Here is a 20,780-nt window from a genome sequence, read left to right as displayed (position 1 = left end):
ATCCTTAACAGCAACCGGCTCCTTTCTCCACTGAAGGAGTGGTTCGGAAAAAGGCTGGCGGCTAGCACTTGAGGCTATCTATGCCGAGTGTGTGACCGAGGAGGATATTGCGCCTTTCAGCCTTCAAGTGGTCGCTTGCACTTGCTTGAAATGATGACCAAAACCTCGTCATCAAACTCGCAGACGCGTCTGTGACGTGTCAATGGCTGCTGGCCATCGTTTCTTTATTTTCTGCTCCGCCTTTCATTCGCCCATGCTCTGCTTACACTTTATTTTTGATACCTCCAACTGGTAAAGAGCAGAGCGTCGGAAAAGATCAATCCATGCTCCTCCTACATCCTCTTGCTCTTGCCACCGCCGGTGCCAGAAACCTTGGGGTTGTTCAAGTTGGCTCTGCTGACGGTCGCCAGCTTGTGCAGGACCTGCCTCCTGTCCCAGAGCGAGCTGCGGCCCTCGACAATGGCGATGATCTCGTCGCCGAAGCGCGCCGCAAACTGGCCCCGCCCGGAGCCGCGGGACTTCTTCTTGTTGACGGCGTCGAGGATCCAGTTGACCGCGAGGCGCCGGCGCGTGCGCGCGGGCAGAGGGGTGGGGACCTCGAGGGCGCGGCCGCCGCCGGCCTGGCCCTTCATGGCGAAGATGCGCACCATTGGCGCGACGGACTCGATGGCCAGCGTGAGGTAGAGCAGCGGGTTGAGCGGGAGCTGCGAGGGGGGCGGGGCCCCCGGGAGGAGCGGGCGGAGCGGGTTGATCTTGGGCGGCGGCGATGTGCGGAGGTGGTTGAGGATGAGGCCCATGTTCTGTTCGCAGTCGGTCAAGATTAGTATATGAGCTTCTCCTCCAGGCTTGTAGGGCTGTGCCATATGCAATCAAACTATCTGCTGCTGGAAGGCTCGCCACTCGATGGCTTCCTCGCCACGTCGAACAACCTAGGAGAAAACTGCCGACAACATGCTGGAAGGGGGTATTCATACCGTCTGGGCTTTGCTCAGCTTCCCGTCGCGCATGAGAAGCCGAGTGATCTGGTGGACGACGGGGTGATACCGGTCCTGCAACTGCTCGTGCTTGCCCACCCGGTCAGGCATGTGGAATAGCAGGCCATCTCCCGCAGAAGCCTCGGCGGCCTCCGCAGCCGCCTTCTCGAGCGCGGCAATGGCCTCAGTGTTGAGGAAGTTGGGAGCAAAGAGCTCGTGGTAAGGCCCAACCTGTGTTCCTGGTGCCGAGGGTGGTGGCGGTGGTGGTACCGCCGAGTCAGGCTGCTGTTGTGATGATGATGATGTGGATTGTGTCGAGGATGTATTGGCGTTCTGGTGCCTGCGGTTGTCTGTAAAGTCGCGGCGCACGCCGATCGTCTTGTGTATCAGCAAGGCTGGCGTCGGCCGGGTTTGCTGCTGGGTGCATGATGTGCGGAGGGCTCTCGTCCGGATGCTCAGGCCGCGAAGCGCAGTCCAGGGATTGGCTCTCGAGGCCATGGCGGGCAGACTCTTGGGCTTCGAATATCTCCAGGGCTTCTGGTCTTGTCTCTGGGTGGCGGGTTCGCGAGCGCCGGCAGGCGTTGTGTTGTACGGCCGCTGTCCTCTTTGCTTGTCGTCGTCGCGAGACTTCGAATGCGTTTTGCGGGCAAAATTGATTGGAGCCGAAGACAGTAAGGATACAGGGGACTACTGTGAGCACGCACTGTGGGGTCAGGACGCCTATGTCAGGCTGGCGCAGTCACCCTGGACTGCCAGCTGCCAACCCCTGCACCAGTCATCATGAATGAGAAGAGAAGCCTGACTGAGTCAACCATATGCTGAGACACACACCATTTCCACTTGGCCATCGCTAAAGTCGCACACATGACCTCAAGGGTATTCAGCGTGAGGTCCAGCGCCAGTGGCCCGCTCAAGAACACGAGAGTTTCGTAATCAGTCGTCCTATCTGACCTCTTCATGCGCCAACGACCTTGGGCCAGCAACCAAACAAACCTTCCCCCCCTGCCCGATCGTCCCGCAAGACATGTCTCGGCCCGGAAGTATTGGCCAACGCTTAGAGGCTCGGGATTGTCATGCTGCTGACCCCATGTCAATGATTCTGCATCGAGGGGAATCGTCATGAGCACGGCCCTCACCTCGAGGACTCTTCGTTGTCCATCATGCGTGACGTGAGATGCACAGTCGCTGCAAATTCCGCACAAGCGTCTGTATGCCAAGTCCACACAACGTGTACCTCTTTCTGAAAGAGGAGCGCACATGATGACTGCAAGAATGACAAGACATCAAAGACAAGTTTTGGGCAAGGATCTCGATCCTCAACCGGTTGTGGCTGAACACAATGAGCAGCTGAACACAGCAATGCGAGGACACCCGCCAGATACCCATTGCTTTGACTCCCCGAGAATGGCTCATGCTATCCTTATGGCAACAGTTGACGCGCCGCTGGAAGGTCATTGTTCTGCCGTCTTCGTGCTGTCCTTCATCTCGCCGACTGGCGTGGCTTGCGCCTCAAGGCATAACCATCCACGCAGCGTGCCACACATGCGCACGGGGATAATCCTCCAGAGATGAGATGTCACGGTTGTGCAGTAGTGTACATCCTTCAGACTCAAATTGTCACAGCCACTCGGTCCGCATGATCTTTGAGAGCTCTTTCTTCTTTTAGATGTCATAAACGTTTCGGCGTGCTAGAATTAGAACTACCTGTTGTGAGTATATACTGAGGGGGATATCAAAGTTATATGTACGATGCGAAAAGGGGGATATCAAAGTAACAACATGCGTAACAAAACGCCGCCCATACGTTTTCCTTCCTGCTTCGTGCCTACTTTCGTGAATGCAAGACTCAACTCTGCCTTCCCAAATGACCCCTCCGTCTGCCCACAAGGGGCCCGAACAACGCCTCCCATATTATTCATAAATTCTCAACACATCTTTTGAGGAAAGGAAAATGGCATGCTGCCTCTGTTATTCAGTCCCCGACAAGGGTTCTGAATGTTGCTGAAAATTGGCCACTCAAATCGTGCCAGGTGTGTTTGCCACGCTGCCTCATCTTGCTCGTGGCAGAATTAGTGTGAAGCTAGCCATCCCAGATTGCTAGAGCGCCGCTAGCTACCGCTTAAAGTAGCGCGCCTTCTTGCACAGCAACTTCCATTGTGACTCGAAATCCCGCCGCAGGTCTTCGGCTGCTGCTTCGTTGCCAACCTGGCGGAAGTAAGATTCAAGTGTGGATATCGTGTATGCCGTGTTGTAGTGTCCGGGTCCGTATGCTTCCTTGCAATATTCGGCAAGTTTCTTGGCAACTGGCCAGACCTCATGTGGCCTCCCCGCGTATATTTGGAACCGGATCCAATGTATCTCCAGGCGCATATCGCTCCAGAGATCCTTTGGCTCTGTGTCAAGCCAGCGAACGACCTCGTCGCAGTGTTGGTCGGCCTCTTCTGTCCTGTTGGACATGGCCGCAATCGCTCCTTGCCTCAGGTTGACCTTCTTCTTCCCGTACTCGATAACGCCGCTCTCCCGGTAGCCCTGCTCACTGAGCATCTCAAAGTCCTGCAGTGATAAGAGCCCGAGCATGTGCAGAGCATAGTACATGCCTTGGGGACCGTGAGTCCGTATCGGGTTCAGTGGAGTGAAGTACCGCCCACATGTGTCGACGTAGGACTTTATAACCGCAGCGCCATGCTGCTTGATGCCTGGCATTCGAAGTGTCAATAGTCGTGCCCAGAGGAGCGAGAATGGATGATTGCTCGGTAGGACGACGTTCGTCAGCTTGGCGGCATAATCGATAAACATGTCGCCAAGCTTTGCGTCGCTCTGGCCGAGACCGACGGCAGCCGCATAGGTCACCATCCAGAAGTCGGCGTCGGGTTCGCGCAGATGAAGCTTGTACTGGTCAAGACATATGCCGAGGAGATGGAAACCTTGTTTTATCCGCTTGCCCTGGATCAAGTCACGCGCGGTGTTGAGATTGCCGAGCCATGCGAGTGAGTTGTATGTGTCTGGGCCTCCGATTTGCGGGTCGAGCTTCCATTTCCCCGTTTCAAACCCGCCGGACACATAATTTCGCAGAATGTGCATGCATTCCTGCGGTACCCTCAGATCATTGGGGTCGTCAAGCCGCGGAGGGATGAAGACGGAGTCTGCCGGCTCTGGCGATGGCGTACGACAGACGACAAAGTTTGGCCTTGACGGCGACGTTGACGTGGTATCTTCTGGCGAGTCGTCAAAGATCTGCGTGGTGACGGTGGCGGACGCTCGGGCGAGATACTGCTGCATCTTGCTGGGTTCTATCCGCTTGCCGCGAATATAGACGACAGACGACTTGCCCAAGGCGGCGCGTGCCTTTTGCTGGCGGATGATCTCCGCAGCATCGCGCGCCTTCATGTTTTTATCAATTCCCCATTTCCGGATATGGGACTTGTACATCTTGACGCTGTAGTCCGACAGAGAAAGTGGCCAGCGATGTTAGCAAAAAGAAATCGAGTAATTGACGACACAGCATAGCGGCCGATTGGAGCAGGAGCGAGCGTGGGAGGGGCGAACACGATGCAAGGCTGATGCTTACCTGCCATAAAAGTTATGCTTGTCGGCCATGAGCTGCATGACCTCCTTGAGAGTCTTGTTCTGGTCTCTGTAGAGAGTGGTGATGGTCTCTTTCTGAGACTGCCATTCGGCAGCCGTGGCCCAGCCCTCGGGCGGGGGGGTGATGGGTGCCATGACGAGCAGAGGCTCTGCTACCGTCAACGACGGAGCATGCGGCACGCAGCAGCAGGACGATGCAGTGGTGGCTCGAGGCAATTGAGGCTATGCAGCGTGTGGGCGAGGTGTAAGTGACGCCGTGGGCGATGGGCGACGACGTGCTTGATGTTGGCTGGCGACAGCGACAGCGACACGCGAAGATGTGTGTGGGAGCAAGCAGGTGCGAGGTGAGGGTGTGCGTGCGTCCAGGGTCTACGGGAGAGTCGCCGAAGAAAAGGTGCGAGGGAGGAGCGGGCGCTCAGGTCGGACTGCGACACGGGGCGAAACAGCGTGCTGCGGGGGACGTGCTGAGCAGCAGATCCATGCAGGTCCACGTGGGGGACTACGGCAGTCCTCGAGCGAGGTGGCCAGCCAGCGCTGGAGTGTTGCGCTACGGCGTGCTGCGATCTGCTGTAGAATGTCGGGCGCCTGTTGATCTCTGTGTCTCTGTCTGTCTGTCTGTCTGTCTCTCTCCCTCCTTCTCTCTCTCTGTTTGTGCCTGGAGTGTTTTTTTTTTTTCTTTCTTTCACTCTTGTGCGGGCTTTGTGGCCTCAATCTCGTGCGTGATACTGACGGGAGAGGACGACCAAAGTCGGAGGCACCCGGCTCGTCCGGGTCCAGATCCCAACGAGAGGGATCGCACCGCGACGGGCGAAGGAGCTGGCCAGAGCCCGGCACAAAGGCTAAAACTAAACGCTGGATGGGGCCGGCTGACCTGCGCCGTGGGTAGCGCGGTCTGGAGGTGTTAGCCCGCGCAGGCGCAGCGCCCAAGGATGGGGCACCAGGCAGGTGCCGCAGCAGGGACAACCTTGAGGCCAGGGGAGGGACTCCAACGAAGAAGGTAGCAGTCCCCACTGCCCGTGCTCGTGGGACACAAAGCCCGGCAGCCCGACGCGCTGGGTCCAGCCAGTTATGTTGGTAGCCTGCCAGCCAGGCTGGAGCAGCAGGATGACGCAGAGTGCGTGCAGGAGGGTCTGAACGACAATTGCCCGTGTGCTGTGCCGTGGTTGCCGCAAGTAACTCAGCGGTCGAGGTGTGTCGAATGGCCGCTGCTTTGCAGAAGAGGAAGAAGGAAGGTTCCCTTGACAGCCTCAAAGGCGCGAGAACGGTCTTTGTGGCGTGCCAGGCCGGTGCTGCTCACTGCGGCGTGCAAGATAAGACACGGCACGGGACGAGACGAGACGAACGACAAGAGACAAGACAACCAAGACAGACCAAACCCACGAGGGCCTCGCTTCGCAGGCCAAGGGGGCCGGGCAGCAACCACTTCATCCGTCCGTCATGTGCATAATACGACAGCGCCGTCAAAGGTGGCAACCCGGATGGCCGTAAGTGGTAACGAGGCCCCCGGCGGCCAGGGATCTGCCCTTACGGTGCAATTGTGAAGCAAACAACTGCCAGGGTGCCTGATGACAGCGGTGCCCTACTCCTGGCCTTGGGGCCGGCAAAAGCATGCATAGGGCCGGCGCCCGGGAGGAATATCGAGGCGGGTTCTAACTAGCTAACGCCCACAAAGCTAAATGCCTGCGCGCTTGCTTCAAAGGCGCCGCGCCACTGGACGACGACCTGATCTAGAAGGGGAGAGAAAAGAGAGACAGGACGCACACGGGTGGGGAGGGAGGGTACGGAATATTCCAGGTCTCAAGTGCGCAACACAGTTGCGTGTCAGTGCTACATGATGATAGCAGTAGTCGACAGTGCCTCCCTCGAGTGCGTTGCGTCGTCGCCAGATCAATCAATGCCTTATTACGTACAGCCGGCCAGTTATACCACCGCACCGGATGTTTCATTCTTCATCTCGTCGTCTGGCCACAGGGCCATGAATCAGGCGACTTCGGCACCACGGGAGGAGGGTGTGCTCCGCAAGGGGCCCTCGGCTGCAACCTCGACTGAGCCGGCCTACGCACCATTGGAGCCCAGCAAGATGAGGGTGTGGAGTCGTGGCCACTGCAATGTGCCCATTGGCTCTCCGGGCTCTGGGCTGCGGGGGTTTCACAGCCGGCGTTTGTGATTGGCAGCTGTCCAGTGGCCCAAGCTCGACTCTACGTCCTGCCCAGGTGCTTGCTCAGGTCGTGCTCGCCTCTAGCTTCATTCATCACAAGCAGCAAGATTGGGGGGTTATAGTCGAGCTGGGATCAGGCAGCACTCTTCCCACATCTGCCGGCAGATCTGCGGCTCTAACAATCGCCCGACGCTACACTGCAACTGTGTCCGAAACACAGTCGTCCCAAGCCTCACACAACACGAGTGCCATTTCCAACTTGCACGTCAATGCGTGAGCCCAGAGTCCGCCCAGCTCGTTCAGTCCCTGCCGCCAAGCTTGTCGTGACGGCGCCACGGCGCAGCAAACAAAAGCCTGCAGTCCTCGTTCGCGGACCGCACAGCAGTCGACAGCCAGTCAAGTCGCAGCCCGCCCGAAGGCCGGATCTGTGCACGGGCTTGTTTGCAGGCCGAAGCATCCACCCTGATTCCGCTCCCCCAGCAGGCAACTGCCGTTTTCCGCATCAGAATATTGCGCAACCTCGCGAGGATCAAAAGCTGCTCAGTGTGTCTTGCGTCGCCCCTTGGGAGCCTGGGCCCGCCCGCCTTGATAAATGATCGGTCATCACGAATACAGTCCAAATTCGCGTGCCCGCCGACCCTGAGCCAAAACCACAGGCGCGCCAGACTCCAGAGAGCTGCATTAGACTACCTGTGCCTTGCCTGTTCCAGCCTAGAACGCTGCAGCAACCTTGTCTGACTCGCAAGACCGTTCTTGACTCGGCAGTGTTGCAGCACGATAGCGTCAGTGTGAGGAGCAGCAGCCTAAATTGCCCTGGGGGAAGCACCCAATTTGCCAAGGTGGACTGCTCAAAGGAGCGCCTCGGCGATTCGACTAATCCGTGACTGCGGCTGTGGTTTCCCAGAAGGGTTGCGAGGCAGCCCTCGGTTGCGCTAGGCAGATCGTCTGCTCGAGCCAAGTTGCGGGATGGGACCACCATGATTGATTGCCTTTCCCTAATGTATGTTAGTTGATCGGCCCGTGCACGGCAGATGCGAGCACGTTTGACATTTTCTTTCTGGTCAAGTCCAGTAACTAGACCCCATGGGCAAGCACGTTATCTACGATTACCGCTGTGTAGGGTGTCCCGGTCGTATACTCGTCCCTTCAGAAGCCCTCTTTTCAAATGGTGGTCGCCGAGCTCCACAGCGTCGACACGCCACGCCACGCCTTCCGGAACACCTTGATGAGGAAGGTGAATCTGTCGCGTGTCAGTCATGACGAACTGTTCATAGGCGCTGACCGTCTTTCAATCTGGCTGATGCCATCATGGTCGCTGTGAATACAGATGACCACCAGCCTTGCGATGAAAGGGAGGCACTTCACATGGGGCTGATGGCGGAACCTGCGCGAAGGCACAATGTATACGATGGGCGGACTGGAGAGCGCGATAGGTCTGTACCCCGTCACGAAGCCGATGCTGGCATTCTGTCGCCTATGAGGCCGCGTATGAGGAACACAAGGAATGCTTCCAGAACGTCCAACATCGTCGTCGGATTGTTTTCCAAACTGGTATGGCCCCCGCCACCAGCCAATGCCATCTGTGACAACCAGGCTCTTTGTAATAACATGTTGACTGCGGGTGCATCATGGACTGAGCTCGGCATATCTATGTGGCCACAAGCACCAAATGATCATGGCTTCTTACCTACAGTGAATGTCTCCGTCCTTTGAATGTTGAATGACTATCTTTTAGCGGTTGAAGGGAACGGCCCAACCAGAAACACGCTTGCTCTTGACCAAGCCGGTGCGCTTGCAGCTGGAGGAGCAAAGAAGTTTTCTTCCGTGATGAAAGCGTGGGCAAGCGCAGCCCACGAAGCCTCAGGCGTCTTCTTTGGAGATGCCATCGCACCTGCATTACTTGAAGCACCATAGCCTATGTACCTAAAGTACCTTAAGGTAGTAAACGCTCTCCCGATGCTGCCGTAGGCAGGGTCCTCTGGTTACGCTCAAGGCAGTCTTTGACAGTTTGGCGGGGGACGCCTCAGGCAGGGTCCCTGGTGGGGCACTCTCGTTTGCCTGAGCCAAGGTTGGCCCGGCGATTATGTCATTGCGAGTAAACACAACATTTCCATGCCACCAAGAATTGAAGTCTTGTTCAAGCAGCCCAACCACTGCGTGGCAGCACACCATTCTTCAACGCGCGAAAAAGGACTTGCGGGAACGAACCCCTTGGGCTAGCTCTTCTCAGCTCGCGTGTCTGCAACATCGGCGCGTCTCTCTGGCAGGACCGCCATACCCACGTGTGCACCGCCTCTGCAACGAGCATCAAGTTTCGACGAAGGCCCATGAGGTTTGAACCCCGAGGATACTGAGGTCGCATGTGCTTAGACACTTCTTATTCGGCTAATACCTCTTTTGTGCAGAAAAGCTGGGGATAACACACACTTCCGGCCAATCAACAGTCTTGCCTCCTCAGAAGAACCGAGCTTTCGCAGGCAAGCACACCTCGCCAGCTTCGATCTGTTGTTCGATTCCGCATTTCCGAAAGCTTCCCTCTCCCTGACGGCTCCGACAAACCAGCGCGCCGTGATCACAATGGTCAACGAGCACGCCCCGCCGCGGCTGCCGCCGCGTCCCCAGGACGCAACGAACCAGTCCCACAACGACGGCACGTCTTCCACACAACGAGCCTCAAGCGGACTGTCGTCCGCCATGGCTTCACTACCAGCAGTAAAGGCGAAAGTTTGGGCGAGCTTGGACGATAAGTACGCCAACCTCTTCATTCAGCCAAAGAATCGACCCGAGCACCATCGACCGCAGCGCTTCAACGGACCCCTCGGACCATCTTATAAGGACAAGAAAGTCCCAACGGCACCGGTACAAGTGCTGCCTCCTGTGGGCACGTCTAGCAACCCTATCACGGTGGTAGATCATGCACCGATCTCGAGGTACAGCCAGCCTGGCGTGTTTTCGCAATATGTCGACCCAAAGCAGGCTACCGAGAACATCAAAGCCCTACTCGAGGGCGCGATAGAGGACGATGAGGAAGCCAAGGACGCCTTGAAGGACGCGGAGGAACAAGAAAAGAAGTCAAAGATAGAGGGGCTCAAGGTCCGCCTGCTACCGCACCAAGTTGAGGGTGTCGAGTGGATGAGAGGCCGTGAACTAGGCCCCGTGAAGAAGGGAAAGGTGCCAAAAGGTGGACTGCTCGCCGATGACATGGGTCTCGGCAAGACGCTGCAGTCTATCGCTCTGCTGCTGACCAACTCGAAGCCGGCGGACAAGCATGCGGGAGTCGAGAAGAGCACATTGGTGGTTGCGCCTTTGGCTCTGATCCGCCAGTGGGAGTCTGAGCTTGATGACAAGGTCGAGGAATCGCACCGGCTCAAGGTTCTCGTGCACCACGGGCCGCAGCGGACAAAAGACTTTGCCGACCTACGCAAGTACGACGTCGTCATTACCACTTACCAGATCCTTGTTTCCGAGCACGGACAGTGCACGCCAACACGGCAGGCTGGGTGCTTCGGCCTGCACTGGTATCGTGTCATTCTTGACGAGGCGCATACCATCAAGAATCGGAATGCCAAGGCGACAAAAGCCTGCTACGAGCTCCGCAGCGTGTACAGGTGGTGCCTGAGCGGCACGCCGATGCAGAACAACCTCGAGGAGCTGCAGAGCCTTGTCAAGTTTCTCAGGATCAAGCCATACGATGATCTACGCGAATGGAAGGACCATTTCGAGATCCCAATCAAGCAAGGCAAAGGCGATGTGGCCATGCAGAAATTGCACGCCATGTTGAGCTGCTTCATGAAGCGGCGGACAAAGGAGATCCTGAAGAAAGCCGGAGCCCTAGACACGGGTGGCAAGAAGAGTGCGGACCAAGAAAACAGCGCAACGTCAGATTTCAAGGTGACGGAGCGCAAGGTTGTCTCAATCGCCACGACATTCTCCCCAGCGGAGCGACGCTTCTACGAGAGACTAGAGCGTCGGACAGACAAGAGCATCGACGCCCTCATGCAGGGCAACATCAACTATGCAAGTGCGCTCGTCCTGCTGCTTCGATTGAGGCAGGCGTGTAACCACCCCAAATTACTCGAGGGCAAGCTCGAGAAGGATCAAGAGGCACTGTCAGAAGACCCGAAGCCCAAGAAGGCCGATGCTGATGTCGATGCTCTCGCGGATTTGCTTGGCGGGCTCGATGTCGCTGCGAAGCATTGTGACATCTGCGGTTGGGAAATCGACAAGGAAAGCCGCCAGGCTGGCCGTGATAAGTGCAAGGACTGCCACGACGACCTCCAATACTTCAGGAATCACGATGACGGCGCAAACCTGCTCAAAACACCGAAGCCCCCGAAGGCAAAGAAGAGCAAGAGAACTAAGGTCAAGAAGGTGGTCGTAGAGAAAATCAACCTGGCTGCTGGGCGGAGGAAACCGAGAAACCGCCGCGCCGTCATTGATAGCGACGACGAGGAGGTAGAGGGCAGCTGGATCGTCTCCGGGGACGAGAAGGGGCCTCTAAGGCTCGGCAAGGCTGGAGGCACCGATGATGAGAATGCCGAGGGCGACGGCGAGACTATCCATACCGAGGACTCTGAGGATGATGATGAAGACTCGAGGGAAGGCAGCCAGCTTGGAAGTTTCGTGGTGGACGATGGCAGAGATACGAAACCTGAGTATATCAAGAAAGCTCTTGAGGAGAGCGACTCTGATGACGACCTGCCTGCTCCGTCTGCTATTGCCCGCCGGTCAAGGAAGGGCCAAGCACGAGCATCACGGGCCGTCGTATCGCCGTCTGGGTCCGAAGACGATGAAGACGATGAAGACTCCTACGAAGAGGAGGCCGGCGAGGAAAGTGATGAAGATACAGGCATCTCAGAGTCTGAACTTGACTCGGACTCGGACAACAATGGCACCTTTAAAGACCGCTCACAAACGCCGCACGTCCTGGCCTCGGCCAAGATTCGGCAACTTCTCACGATTCTGCACAAGGAAGTTCACGAGCACAAATTCATCGTCTTCTCACAGTTCACAAGCATGCTGGACTTGGTCGAGCCATTTTTCCGCAAAGACGGCATCAAGTACACGCGATACGACGGGTCGATGCGCAACGACGCGCGCGAGGCGGCACTCAACAGCCTCCGGCACGATGCCGGCACACGTGTGCTCCTGTGCTCGCTCAAGTGCGGCGCGCTGGGTCTGAACTTGACTGCGGCCTCACGCGTCGTGATACTTGAGCCATTTTGGAATCCCTTCGTCGAGGAGCAGGCCATCGACCGTGTGCACCGCCTCACCCAGAAAGTCGACGTCATTGTGTATAAGCTGACGGTCGAGGATACGGTCGAGGAGCGCATCTTGGAATTGCAGGAGAAGAAGCGCGCGCTTGCGGACGCGGCGATCGAGGGCGCGGCTGCTTCAGGCGGCGTCGGTGGCCGCGGTGGCAAGCAGGGCATGGGCCTGGGCTTGAAGGAGATGATTGCGCTGTTCAAGCATGCTGGCCGCGACGGTGGTGGCGGCGGCGGCGGCGGCCACTACGACGACGTCAACGACCGAGTTGTCCACGACGACGTGTTCAGCTCGCTGAGCGGGATGCGCAGTAAGAAGAACCACGGCAGCGGCAGGGGGGGTACAAAGGACCATGGTGTATATGGACGCCGGTGGTGATTCGTGGCCGCCTTGGGCGCCGTGCCTGACCCTGACGCCCAACTAAGAAGATTTTGTCACTTGCGATCATGATGTAGCGAGACGAGGTCGCGTGGCAGGCAGGCAGGCAGGCAGGCAGGGGCACGGCATGACGATACTTTATGAATGAACGCTGGGGGTTTGGAACACAGGAGTTGTAGCATACCGAGCGAGGCCCACGAGAATACATTATTCACTTTTTAACCCACCTGTTCAGCCAGCTCATTCCACCAGAGTAGAGACTTGGCTAATCCTGAGCCAAAGTCCGTTCACAACACAATGCATGAAGAGGGGGCCACATGTCAAGAATGAAGTACGTGGGCACGGTTTCGGGAAAGAAAAGGTATATGTATGCATTGCCCTTGCACCGCACTCGGCCCTTGTGGGTAAAATTCGGGGAACAGAAAAAGAATCTTGGCTTTGAATGCTCGCTATACAGAACATTTAGCACGGCCAACATGTGAACTGTCGTTGCTAGTCATTGACCACCCTGATCTTGGCGCAAAGGATTCAAAGGCTTCCACCCACGACAGCAAGAACCGTCGTCTCAAGTACACGCGAAGTTGCCTCAACCATGGAAACACCTTCAGCATCCACCACCTAGCCTGCCAATTCCGGCATCCGTTCGTCGCCTTGATCAACCCATCACACTATTCCCTCCTCAGTACGCCGCGCTCTGCCGGTAAAAGTCTTGTGGCGCACTGGGCTCTCCAAGTCCGCCCGGTGGGCCGACACCTGCTGCAGAAGGAGCACCTCCGCCAGGCACATAGGCTCTGTAACTTGGCTGGCTTGGCTGAGACGGCCTACCAGCGGCTTGACTTGGCAGACTCTGTCGAGCGTCAAAGGCAGGTCCGCTGGGTTGAAGCGGTGGGGGACTCATCACAGCCTGAGGAATCGGTGGCGCAGGACCGGTGGGCTGAGGCGGTGGGTGACTGGGTGCGTTGTCATAGGGACCTTGCTGTGCATTAGGGTTGAAGGCAGCGTACTGGGGTTGCGTTGGTGGCGCCGACGGCTGTTGAGGTACGTATCCAGACGGAGCTGATGCCCCTTGCGGAGGCTGAGGCGGGCCATAGGAGGGCGCTTGTTTGTTCGGTCCTCCGGGGCTTGGGAGATGAGTCTCGTCCTGGGAGTAGGTTGGGTATTCGTCTTGAGGACTGCCAGGGTGGTGTGCAGCCACTGGGGAATCGTACACAGAAGTAGCTAGCTCCTGTGGGTTGCCACCGTACTGGCTCTGAGGTCGTTGTCCAGCTTGGGGAGGTGCATAAGCGTGGTAGCTTTGCTGAGGCGGCGGCGACATTGCTGTCTGGATCGGGGCGGGGGCGTTGGCGGTGTTTGCCATTCTTGATGGTTGTTGTTCTCGGTGAGGGTACTGCTGTTGATGCTGTTGCTGTGGAGGTGCCGAGGCGCCTGGAGGCGGCACTTCTGCGCCGTGGAGATAGAAAGGCGCAGGAGCGGGTGTTTGACGTTGAAAGTTGTTAGGAGGTGGTGACGTAGCCTGATACTGTTCTAAATATTCCTGTAAGCTCATTTACGCATGCGGGGGTGTTCATGTATTCTTACCTTGAGGAGGGCCTTGGGGTCCTGGCGTGTAGTATCTCTGTGGCTCCTGTTGCCCAGGTAGTGGCCCCTGAGGTACATATCCGGGCCCAGGACCTCCTGGCCCAGCAGGAGCACCTGGAATATGGTAGCCTTGGGGTATCCCCTGGGGCATGCCCGGCGGAACACCTTGTGGCATGTGTGGCTGTGGCGCATAGCCATGGTGGTAGCTGTGCTGGGGAGGGTGCGACATTGACTGCTCAAGAAGTGATTCGTAGTCTCGCCGGGCCTTGATGAACTTCTCGTTGAGCTGGGTGAAATCGTCCTTCTTCTGCGAGTACTTTTCGATAAGCTTGATCAGCTTTGGCCGAATGGACAAAGTCTGGTGATAGAGTTTCTGTGGATTTGTCATTAGTTTGGTTTTTGAACAGGCAGTTGCTGTCGAATGCCAGTGACATACCGAGATCTCCCCATCGTCCTCTTCTCGTGGTGCTGTATTGGATGTGCTGAGCAGAGTCAAGAGTTTCTCCACGTTCTTGATCTCCGCAAACACCTCAGCTTCCATCTGTGCCTCGCGCTGGAGTTCGTCGGGTGTAGGATCTGTAAGCTTCTCGACGTAATTCAATGGAAAAATGCCCGTCTTGCCCTTGAGCGAGCCACGCCACCAGTCCTTGTATACGGACTCGAGAACCGCAATCACGTCGCCCCGCTTGAACTCGAGCTCGCCTGGTTCTGTAGGCACAAAGTCGTACAGCGCGCGCACACGCGACACCGTTGCAGCCGTAGTGCCGGTAGGATGAGCCGCTACTGGCTCAGCAGCTGTAGAAGGGCCAGCACTGGAGGAGCTTGGCCCCGCAGCATTCGACACAGACTTCTTACGCTCCTCTTCCTGCAAGGACAGCTTCAGCGCCATCTGCAACTCGTCCTCCTCCTTTTGCCGATCCAGGTCGGTAAGGCCAGTTTTCTGAGGCGCCGACGGCGGGTGTAGTGTAGGGTTCGACTGCTTGAGGCGGAAGTATGCATCGTACATGATCCCGAGGTCTGCGTCTTGGCTGAACATATCAGACCACTCCTTCATGCGCTCAAGGATCTTTGACTTGACCTGTTGGTGAGAGTTGCGGTCGTTGGCAAGTTTCAGGAGCGAGTCGGTGAAGGCGCGGCTGGCCAGCTCGCGATGGATGGGCTTGCCGCAGTTTTGCGACAGCGCATTAGCAAGCTGCCACGATGTCAGCATCTCCTGGAAGCATGCGCAAGTGCGCGATCGCAGCAAGGGAGCAAGCACCGCGAGCGAGAGCGATGATCAAGGAGGCTTACCTCCAGTGTGTAGAGTTGTACATTGGCGTTACGATGCGCCAAGCGCTTGATTATGCTCGAGATTGCCTCTTTGGGTCCGTTGGGATCGCTCGTCACTTTGTCGCACACCTCGATGATGGCACCCCAGTCCTCGGAAGTGAGGTTCTCGTTTGTGGCCTTGGCTGCAAGAGAATAGATGTCAGCGCCCAAGATCTCCAAGACACTGAAGGTGCAGTATTATGTCCTCGCTCTTCAAAGAAGCGAAGATGGTGGGATCGGCCGAGGAAACCAGTACGTACCGATGACATCGTCATACGCAGACGTTGCCGCAGGGCGAAACATTGTGGGCAGACAGACGTCGGGACGACCGCGAACACGGCAGATTGGTTGATAGCCTTGTTTTCCTGGCGGCCGCGCAAACAAAATGCAAGAGCGCAGGCTCTAGCGGCAGGTGTCGCGCTCTTGAAGTGCGCGGTGGTCAAGAGCTCTTCGCGAAGCTTCGAACCCCTCGGCTGATGAGCACAAGGTCGACAGACAGGTCTGGGAACGTTGCCGTGTCGGGTGCAGTGACAGGTTGGGGTGAAATATGCGTCGTCTTTGTTTCGACCTCCAAGGAGATGCCGTGATCTTTGTTGCGCCGAACTTGGGACGAGCAGGAACAGGTTGTCGGAGCAGAAGCCTGCGGAGGTGAGGCAGGCAGTGGTGGAGGTTGCTGTCTGGAGGTGTGCTACGTAATGCATGGGTTGATGGGGATGGCGGCTTGCTTCGAAGCGGCGCGGGCACCCACAAGCAAGCTGCAAGCCCCACCTGCGTGCCTGCTTGCCTGCCTGCCTGCCTGCCTGCCTGCCCTCTGTAGGTGCCCTGCCATGCCGGGTCTCTGCTCCGCCTAGCTGCGATATGCTGCAGCCTGCCAGTCCAGGAATAGTGCTCTCCCCACAACTGCTCCTCGCTCAGCCACCATCGGCCACGAGAAGCGCGCGGCGCAGTCGGGCCCAACTTCCAAGGGGGTTTGGGAAGCCTGACGACTTTCTCGTGAGCAGCTCGCCTTCACTAGGCAGCACATGACATTTCTCTTTGCGGAAATCTTATCGTTGAATTAATAGGGATTTCTTCAAATACTCGCAGTCATTCTGTGTTTGGAAACCCTGAGACAGTCTAGGTATTGCCTTTCAAACTGGTGTTCTATATCATGGCTGGCGTGACTCGTGACAGCATCAAGCATCCCACCATTCTATCCTACTGCCAGCGCCGTTGTCTATGAGCCGCCTCATACCCACCAGGCCCGCCTCTATCACCAACTGAGCCTGATCCAGTGTTGCCTCCGCCGCGGCCCTCCTCTATACTGCGCCGCGACTGGTCTCTGTTGATCTCAGACATGTCAAACAAGAGCGGTTCTTCCTCCGGCTCATCTCCAGCGGGCCCTCCTCCAAGAGGACCTAAGCCGCTTGTTGGCCGCGCGCGTGTGTATCCCCTCCCGTACCGGCCCGTACTGGATCCCGCCAGGCTGCCACTGCCTGAATGTGGCGGCGTGGCGCCTCTTCCTGCACTACTGCCGTAACGCCGACCATATGGGGAGCTCGAATACCCAGCATATAGACCCCCTGGTGGCCGCGTTTCGCGTTCTTCCGATGCTGATCCCGAGCCGGGCACGCTTGGTGATTCTGTGGTGGTGATATCTGCAGGTGGCTGCAGGACAGGCGAGGCATCCCCGTCGTCAACACCCGACGCCATGTTCCGTCCTAGCAGGGCGCTAAGGCTTGGGGGCTCCCGGTCGTCAGCACCAAGACTGATGCTTCGCTGATCTTCATCATCAGCCAGCACGCGATGCTTCTGCGCGGCAGAGCTTGATCTCCGCACGTGGGTGTAAGGACGAGGTGAGATCGGAATGTCAATAGCTGTAGTGCCCGCTGCACTGGTTGGAGCTCTTCCAACAGCCGTGATGGTAGTCTCCCGAACAGTCGGCTCGTGGTCGATGCTCGAATTTTCACTTAGCCTGGAGGGCACCGCTGGCGTGTGTGGCGTGTGTGGTGACAACGGTTTGCCAGGCGATGATGATGTCGACATACCAGGAATGTTGGCGATATGCCTACTTGATGTGCTCGATGGCGCTTGCAATTGTGTGGACGAGTTGAGTGAGTCGGTCAGCGCATTGTTGGACTCCCGCATGAGCTGGAACTTATTGAGTTGTGCTCGTGTCCTGCTCGTGGCCGATTCGCCTTTCTTGGATGGCTCGAAACTCTGTAGAGTCTTCTTGCTATCCAATACCTTCAGGAACTCCTGAATGTTATCATCATCTGTTTGGAATGAACCAGAGCTGCCACCGCCTCCAGCTTCATTCAATAGCCCAGAGCCAGGTTGGGCGAGAGATGAGGCCAGGCTCTGCTTTCCGCTGCTGTTCTGGTCGTCATCACCAACCCTGCTTGTGCCACCAAAGGACGTACGACTGCGCCGGTGACTGAAACTACTGCTGAACCTATTGGTCACGCTCGGCCTTGGCGAACCAGCCACGAAACTGTCCGTGGCAGGCTGAGGTGGCCCTCCTCGGAGTGATGCTGGCATCCCAGCCGTCAGAGACGATCGGTTCCGTGTATGGGTCAGAGTGTTCGGCCCAGAAAGACGGCTGAGCGAGCTCGGGGAGAATGGCGCCTCATCTCCATGTAGTCTCCGCCCAGGCGATCCTGAGAGAGAGCCATGCTTGAAGGGTGACGATTGGAATGAAACCGATGGTCGTCTCCCGTGGCTGTCACTCGTACCTGTGCGGACTGACGGCCGCCGCGCGGGCCCAGTGATAGGGAGAGAATGTGGAGGTGGCTCAATGCTCTCTGGACGCGACCCCGGAGGAGAGCTTGTGTCTGACTCGGGTGCTTTGACAGCTCTCAGTGCAGATATCGGACTGGTTCCCAAGGGACCTTCGCCATGGAATGTTGACAAGCTGCCGTAACGCTGCTGGTTGTCTGTGATGTTCCCAGTCTGTCGACTGTAGGGCAAGGAACCAACTTCCAAGGCGCGCCGGTTCGCCTTGGCATATTCGGTTTGTGTTCGGTGAGGCAACGAGGGCTTGAACATGTCGTCAGAAATCGCTATACCGATGCGAGAGCTGAGCAACGACTCCGTCTCGACAACTTGAAAGTTGCAATTGTTGCGGTAGGAGACAGAGACGTAAAAGCGTCCCACTGGAACCTCCAGTTGGCCAAACATGTAGTCTGTAGCTACATCTGCGGGACCATCGAACAGGGGCGACCGCAAGGCATCAAGGCCACTTCCAAGAGAGTCGCTGGCTCTAATACGGCAGCGCACTTGGCTAGCAGGATGAATACCCTGGGTCTTCGATTTTCGTGCTAGTTTCCACGCCGGAAGGATACCGGTGGTAGTGAATATTGACCGGCACAACACAATGGCCTTTTTGTAGATAGTGGGGAGCTGGGCTCCAAAGTCGTCCAGGTCATCTGGTATCGTGCCCTTCAATTCGACTTTCCAGCGCTCAAGGATGACATGTGGGTTCGGTTTTGACGGCCAGCCGGAGCTGCTATCACTAGAGGCGTCCGATGCAGTGAGAGCTTCCACGACGTCCCACCGCTTCCCGTTGTCATCGAGAATCACCAGACTTTGACCACTTTTCAGCCGTGAGGTATCCAAGTATGTCTCAATGATGAGAGGCGGAGGGCGGTTGTCGAGCCCACCACATTGTTTCCAAGTCCGGAACTCGTCCTTGAAATCATCGATATCGTCCGTGTCAAGTTGGAACTGTGGAACCATTGTTAGATGTGACGTCAAAATTGAGCACCGCGTTTTAGATGCATTTAGCGAGCAATATCATGACGTACCCATCTGCTTGTTTTCTTCTCGAGTGTCCGCCCTACCAAGGTTGGGGTAACTCGCATGCGCTCTTGCAGAATTATAGTTCCAGCCTTTGAGTAGACATTCTGTTTTGCCTCGTGTCAGCTGGCACATTTCAAGTTGCCCGTCTCGTCGTTGATTATCAAGGGTGGTGTACCTGTATAATTTGGTCAAGCTTCTTGACTGAGTCCTTGGTTGGCCCTCCAAACGGCCGTTCTGAGGAGGGCCTGGACATGCCTGCTGCATGATCCGAGGCGGACTCGGCTTCTGATGTCGGCCGTGGGGAACTCGGTGCGGGACTCGTTGGATCTCTGGGGTTGTTCGTTCGAGCAGGGTTCGTTTGAGGCGAAGATGCGGGAGAGAAGGGGCGCGGGGCAGAGCGAGGTGTCTGGTGCATCATGCAGATGTCATGGCCACCAAGGGCCTCTGGTCATAAGTGACTGTCGTGGGGATGCAATGGTCGCTCGGCAGTCTCGAGCCGGCTGGAAACGAAGGGAATTTGGCGGTTCCACAGTTCGACGACAGGACTGATGGCGCCTCGTGGGCTTCGCGATGCAGTCTTGCCTTGTGGTTTTCGAAGAGTCGTGATGTTGTGATTATTGCCCTGAGTCACACAGGGTGCTGGGGTCCATTGTTCAATCAGAAGCTCCAGTCTCGGTTGTTGCAGCCTGTAGCGAGCGAGGGGTACTGCGCGACACAGTGGATGGAAGATTGCTCAGTCGGGCGACGGCAGCCTTGACGGGTTGCCTCGACTAGGCAGACAGACAGGCGGAACGCGGGCGCCGGGGGCGGGAGATGCGAACTACGAAAGGCTGAGCCGGAAGGATACACGCGGGCGGCAGCAGGGTGGTGAGCTGTAAGCTCCAACGTTGGATGCTGGGGATCGGAGCGCTTGCGAAAGATGCTGAAGCGATAGAAGCAGGCGTGGTGCATTCGACGGCGATGATGATGATGGTGTTGATGGTGATGGCAACCGATGTTGACAAGGGGATGCAGCCGGAAACGCTGGACGTACAAGAAGACGCGGAGGTGCATCAGAGCCCGTCGACTCGATGTTGGGATCGATAGGGTGGACGGCGGCCTCGGCGAGGGCGGGTGAGGCCGAGTCACGTCAGTGGATGACGGCGGCTCAGGGCAGGGACAGGGAGCTCCGTGCTTCGCCAGGCCATGTGCTCGCGGAGTAGCCCCGTCTCACGTCCAGGGCAGGGCTAGTCTGGGGGTGGGCGATAAGCCAAAAGCCCTGCACCACCAGTGCTTGGGGCGTGCTTTTGCGGGCGGGCCGCCGTCCTGGTCAGATGGGGCCGGCCTCGTGACGTGCTAAGAGCCCAGCAACTGCTCATCTGCCACCATAATCACCGCCTGCCGTCACCATCTACGATTCACAAGAAGCAGCCCCAAGGCTGGCAGGGTGAATCACCTGCGCGTCCCAGATGCCGCCCGCAACGCACTCACTCTGGACTCAATTCAGCTCTGCTAAATACACCCATATCGCCACCTTCTCTCCAGTCCGGCTCACCTGGCGATGATCCATGATAAGAACCACAACTCCCGTCTCCGCTTGCCCCTCCAGTGCCACAGAAGGTCAATTGTCACCACCCTCTTCCAAGGGCGATAAGAGAGCCCCCTCCTCCTCATTACTGCCTGCCGGCCACTCGCATCGGCAACGGAAATGCTGATAAGAGCTTGCTACTTTGCAAAATGCATGCCATGAATAATACCTTCTTTGTAGCACATCG

At 57.2% G+C, this 20,780-nt stretch overlaps 6 protein-coding genes across 6 annotated transcripts; 2 read left to right on the top strand and 4 right to left on the bottom strand.

The window, feature by feature from the left end:
* Positions 1–3: 3 nt before the first annotated feature.
* On the bottom strand, positions 4–1,584 carry B0I36DRAFT_333512 (ribosomal protein S7 domain-containing protein). Its single transcript, XM_046155231.1, has 2 exons — positions 975–1,584; positions 4–800 (listed from the first exon to the last, which is right to left on the bottom strand). The coding sequence occupies exons 1-2, from the start codon at positions 1,470–1,472 to the stop codon at positions 333–335; spliced, it is 966 nt and encodes a 321-aa protein (XP_046007154.1). The 5' UTR covers positions 1,473–1,584; the 3' UTR covers positions 4–332.
* A 1,502-nt stretch (positions 1,585–3,086) lies between these two features.
* On the bottom strand, positions 3,087–4,694 carry B0I36DRAFT_367422 (Clr5 domain-containing protein; the record flags this gene model as incomplete). Its single annotated transcript, XM_046159459.1, has 2 exons — positions 3,087–4,410; positions 4,543–4,694. The coding sequence occupies 2 exons, from the start codon at positions 4,692–4,694 to the stop codon at positions 3,087–3,089; spliced, it is 1,476 nt and encodes a 491-aa protein (XP_046007153.1).
* A 1,973-nt stretch (positions 4,695–6,667) lies between these two features.
* Positions 6,668–7,254, top strand: B0I36DRAFT_434890 (uncharacterized protein; the record flags this gene model as incomplete). Its single annotated transcript, XM_046162734.1, has 1 exon — positions 6,668–7,254. The coding sequence occupies one exon, from the start codon at positions 6,668–6,670 to the stop codon at positions 6,992–6,994; it is 327 nt and encodes a 108-aa protein (XP_046007152.1). The 3' UTR covers positions 6,995–7,254.
* A 1,612-nt stretch (positions 7,255–8,866) lies between these two features.
* Positions 8,867–12,598, top strand: B0I36DRAFT_333502 (SNF2 family N-terminal domain-containing protein). The gene has a single exon (XM_046155230.1). It carries the CDS (start codon positions 9,295–9,297, stop codon positions 12,358–12,360), a length of 3,066 nt encoding a protein of 1,021 aa, XP_046007151.1. The 5' UTR covers positions 8,867–9,294; the 3' UTR covers positions 12,361–12,598.
* On the bottom strand, positions 12,585–15,934 carry B0I36DRAFT_333501 (uncharacterized protein). The gene is made up of 5 exons (XM_046155229.1): positions 15,507–15,934; positions 15,229–15,389; positions 14,375–15,130; positions 13,939–14,311; positions 12,585–13,884 (listed from the first exon to the last, which is right to left on the bottom strand). Exons 1-5 carry the CDS (start codon positions 15,547–15,549, stop codon positions 13,040–13,042), a joined length of 2,178 nt encoding a protein of 725 aa, XP_046007150.1. The 5' UTR covers positions 15,550–15,934; the 3' UTR covers positions 12,585–13,039.
* A 350-nt stretch (positions 15,935–16,284) lies between these two features.
* B0I36DRAFT_27209 (autophagy-related protein 13-domain-containing protein) lies at positions 16,285–19,563 on the bottom strand. The gene is made up of 3 exons (XM_046151300.1): positions 19,202–19,563; positions 19,032–19,130; positions 16,285–18,951 (listed from the first exon to the last, which is right to left on the bottom strand). Exons 1-3 carry the CDS (start codon positions 19,442–19,444, stop codon positions 16,444–16,446), a joined length of 2,850 nt encoding a protein of 949 aa, XP_046007149.1. The 5' UTR covers positions 19,445–19,563; the 3' UTR covers positions 16,285–16,443.
* Positions 19,564–20,780: the final 1,217 nt, after the last annotated feature.

The sequence above is a fragment of the Microdochium trichocladiopsis genome, assembly GCF_020744255.1.
Source record: "Microdochium trichocladiopsis strain MPI-CAGE-CH-0230 chromosome Unknown B0I36scaffold_10, whole genome shotgun sequence".
Lineage (NCBI taxonomy): Eukaryota > Fungi > Ascomycota > Sordariomycetes > Xylariales > Microdochiaceae > Microdochium > Microdochium trichocladiopsis.
This window is presented reverse-complemented; position numbering and strand designations above follow the sequence as displayed.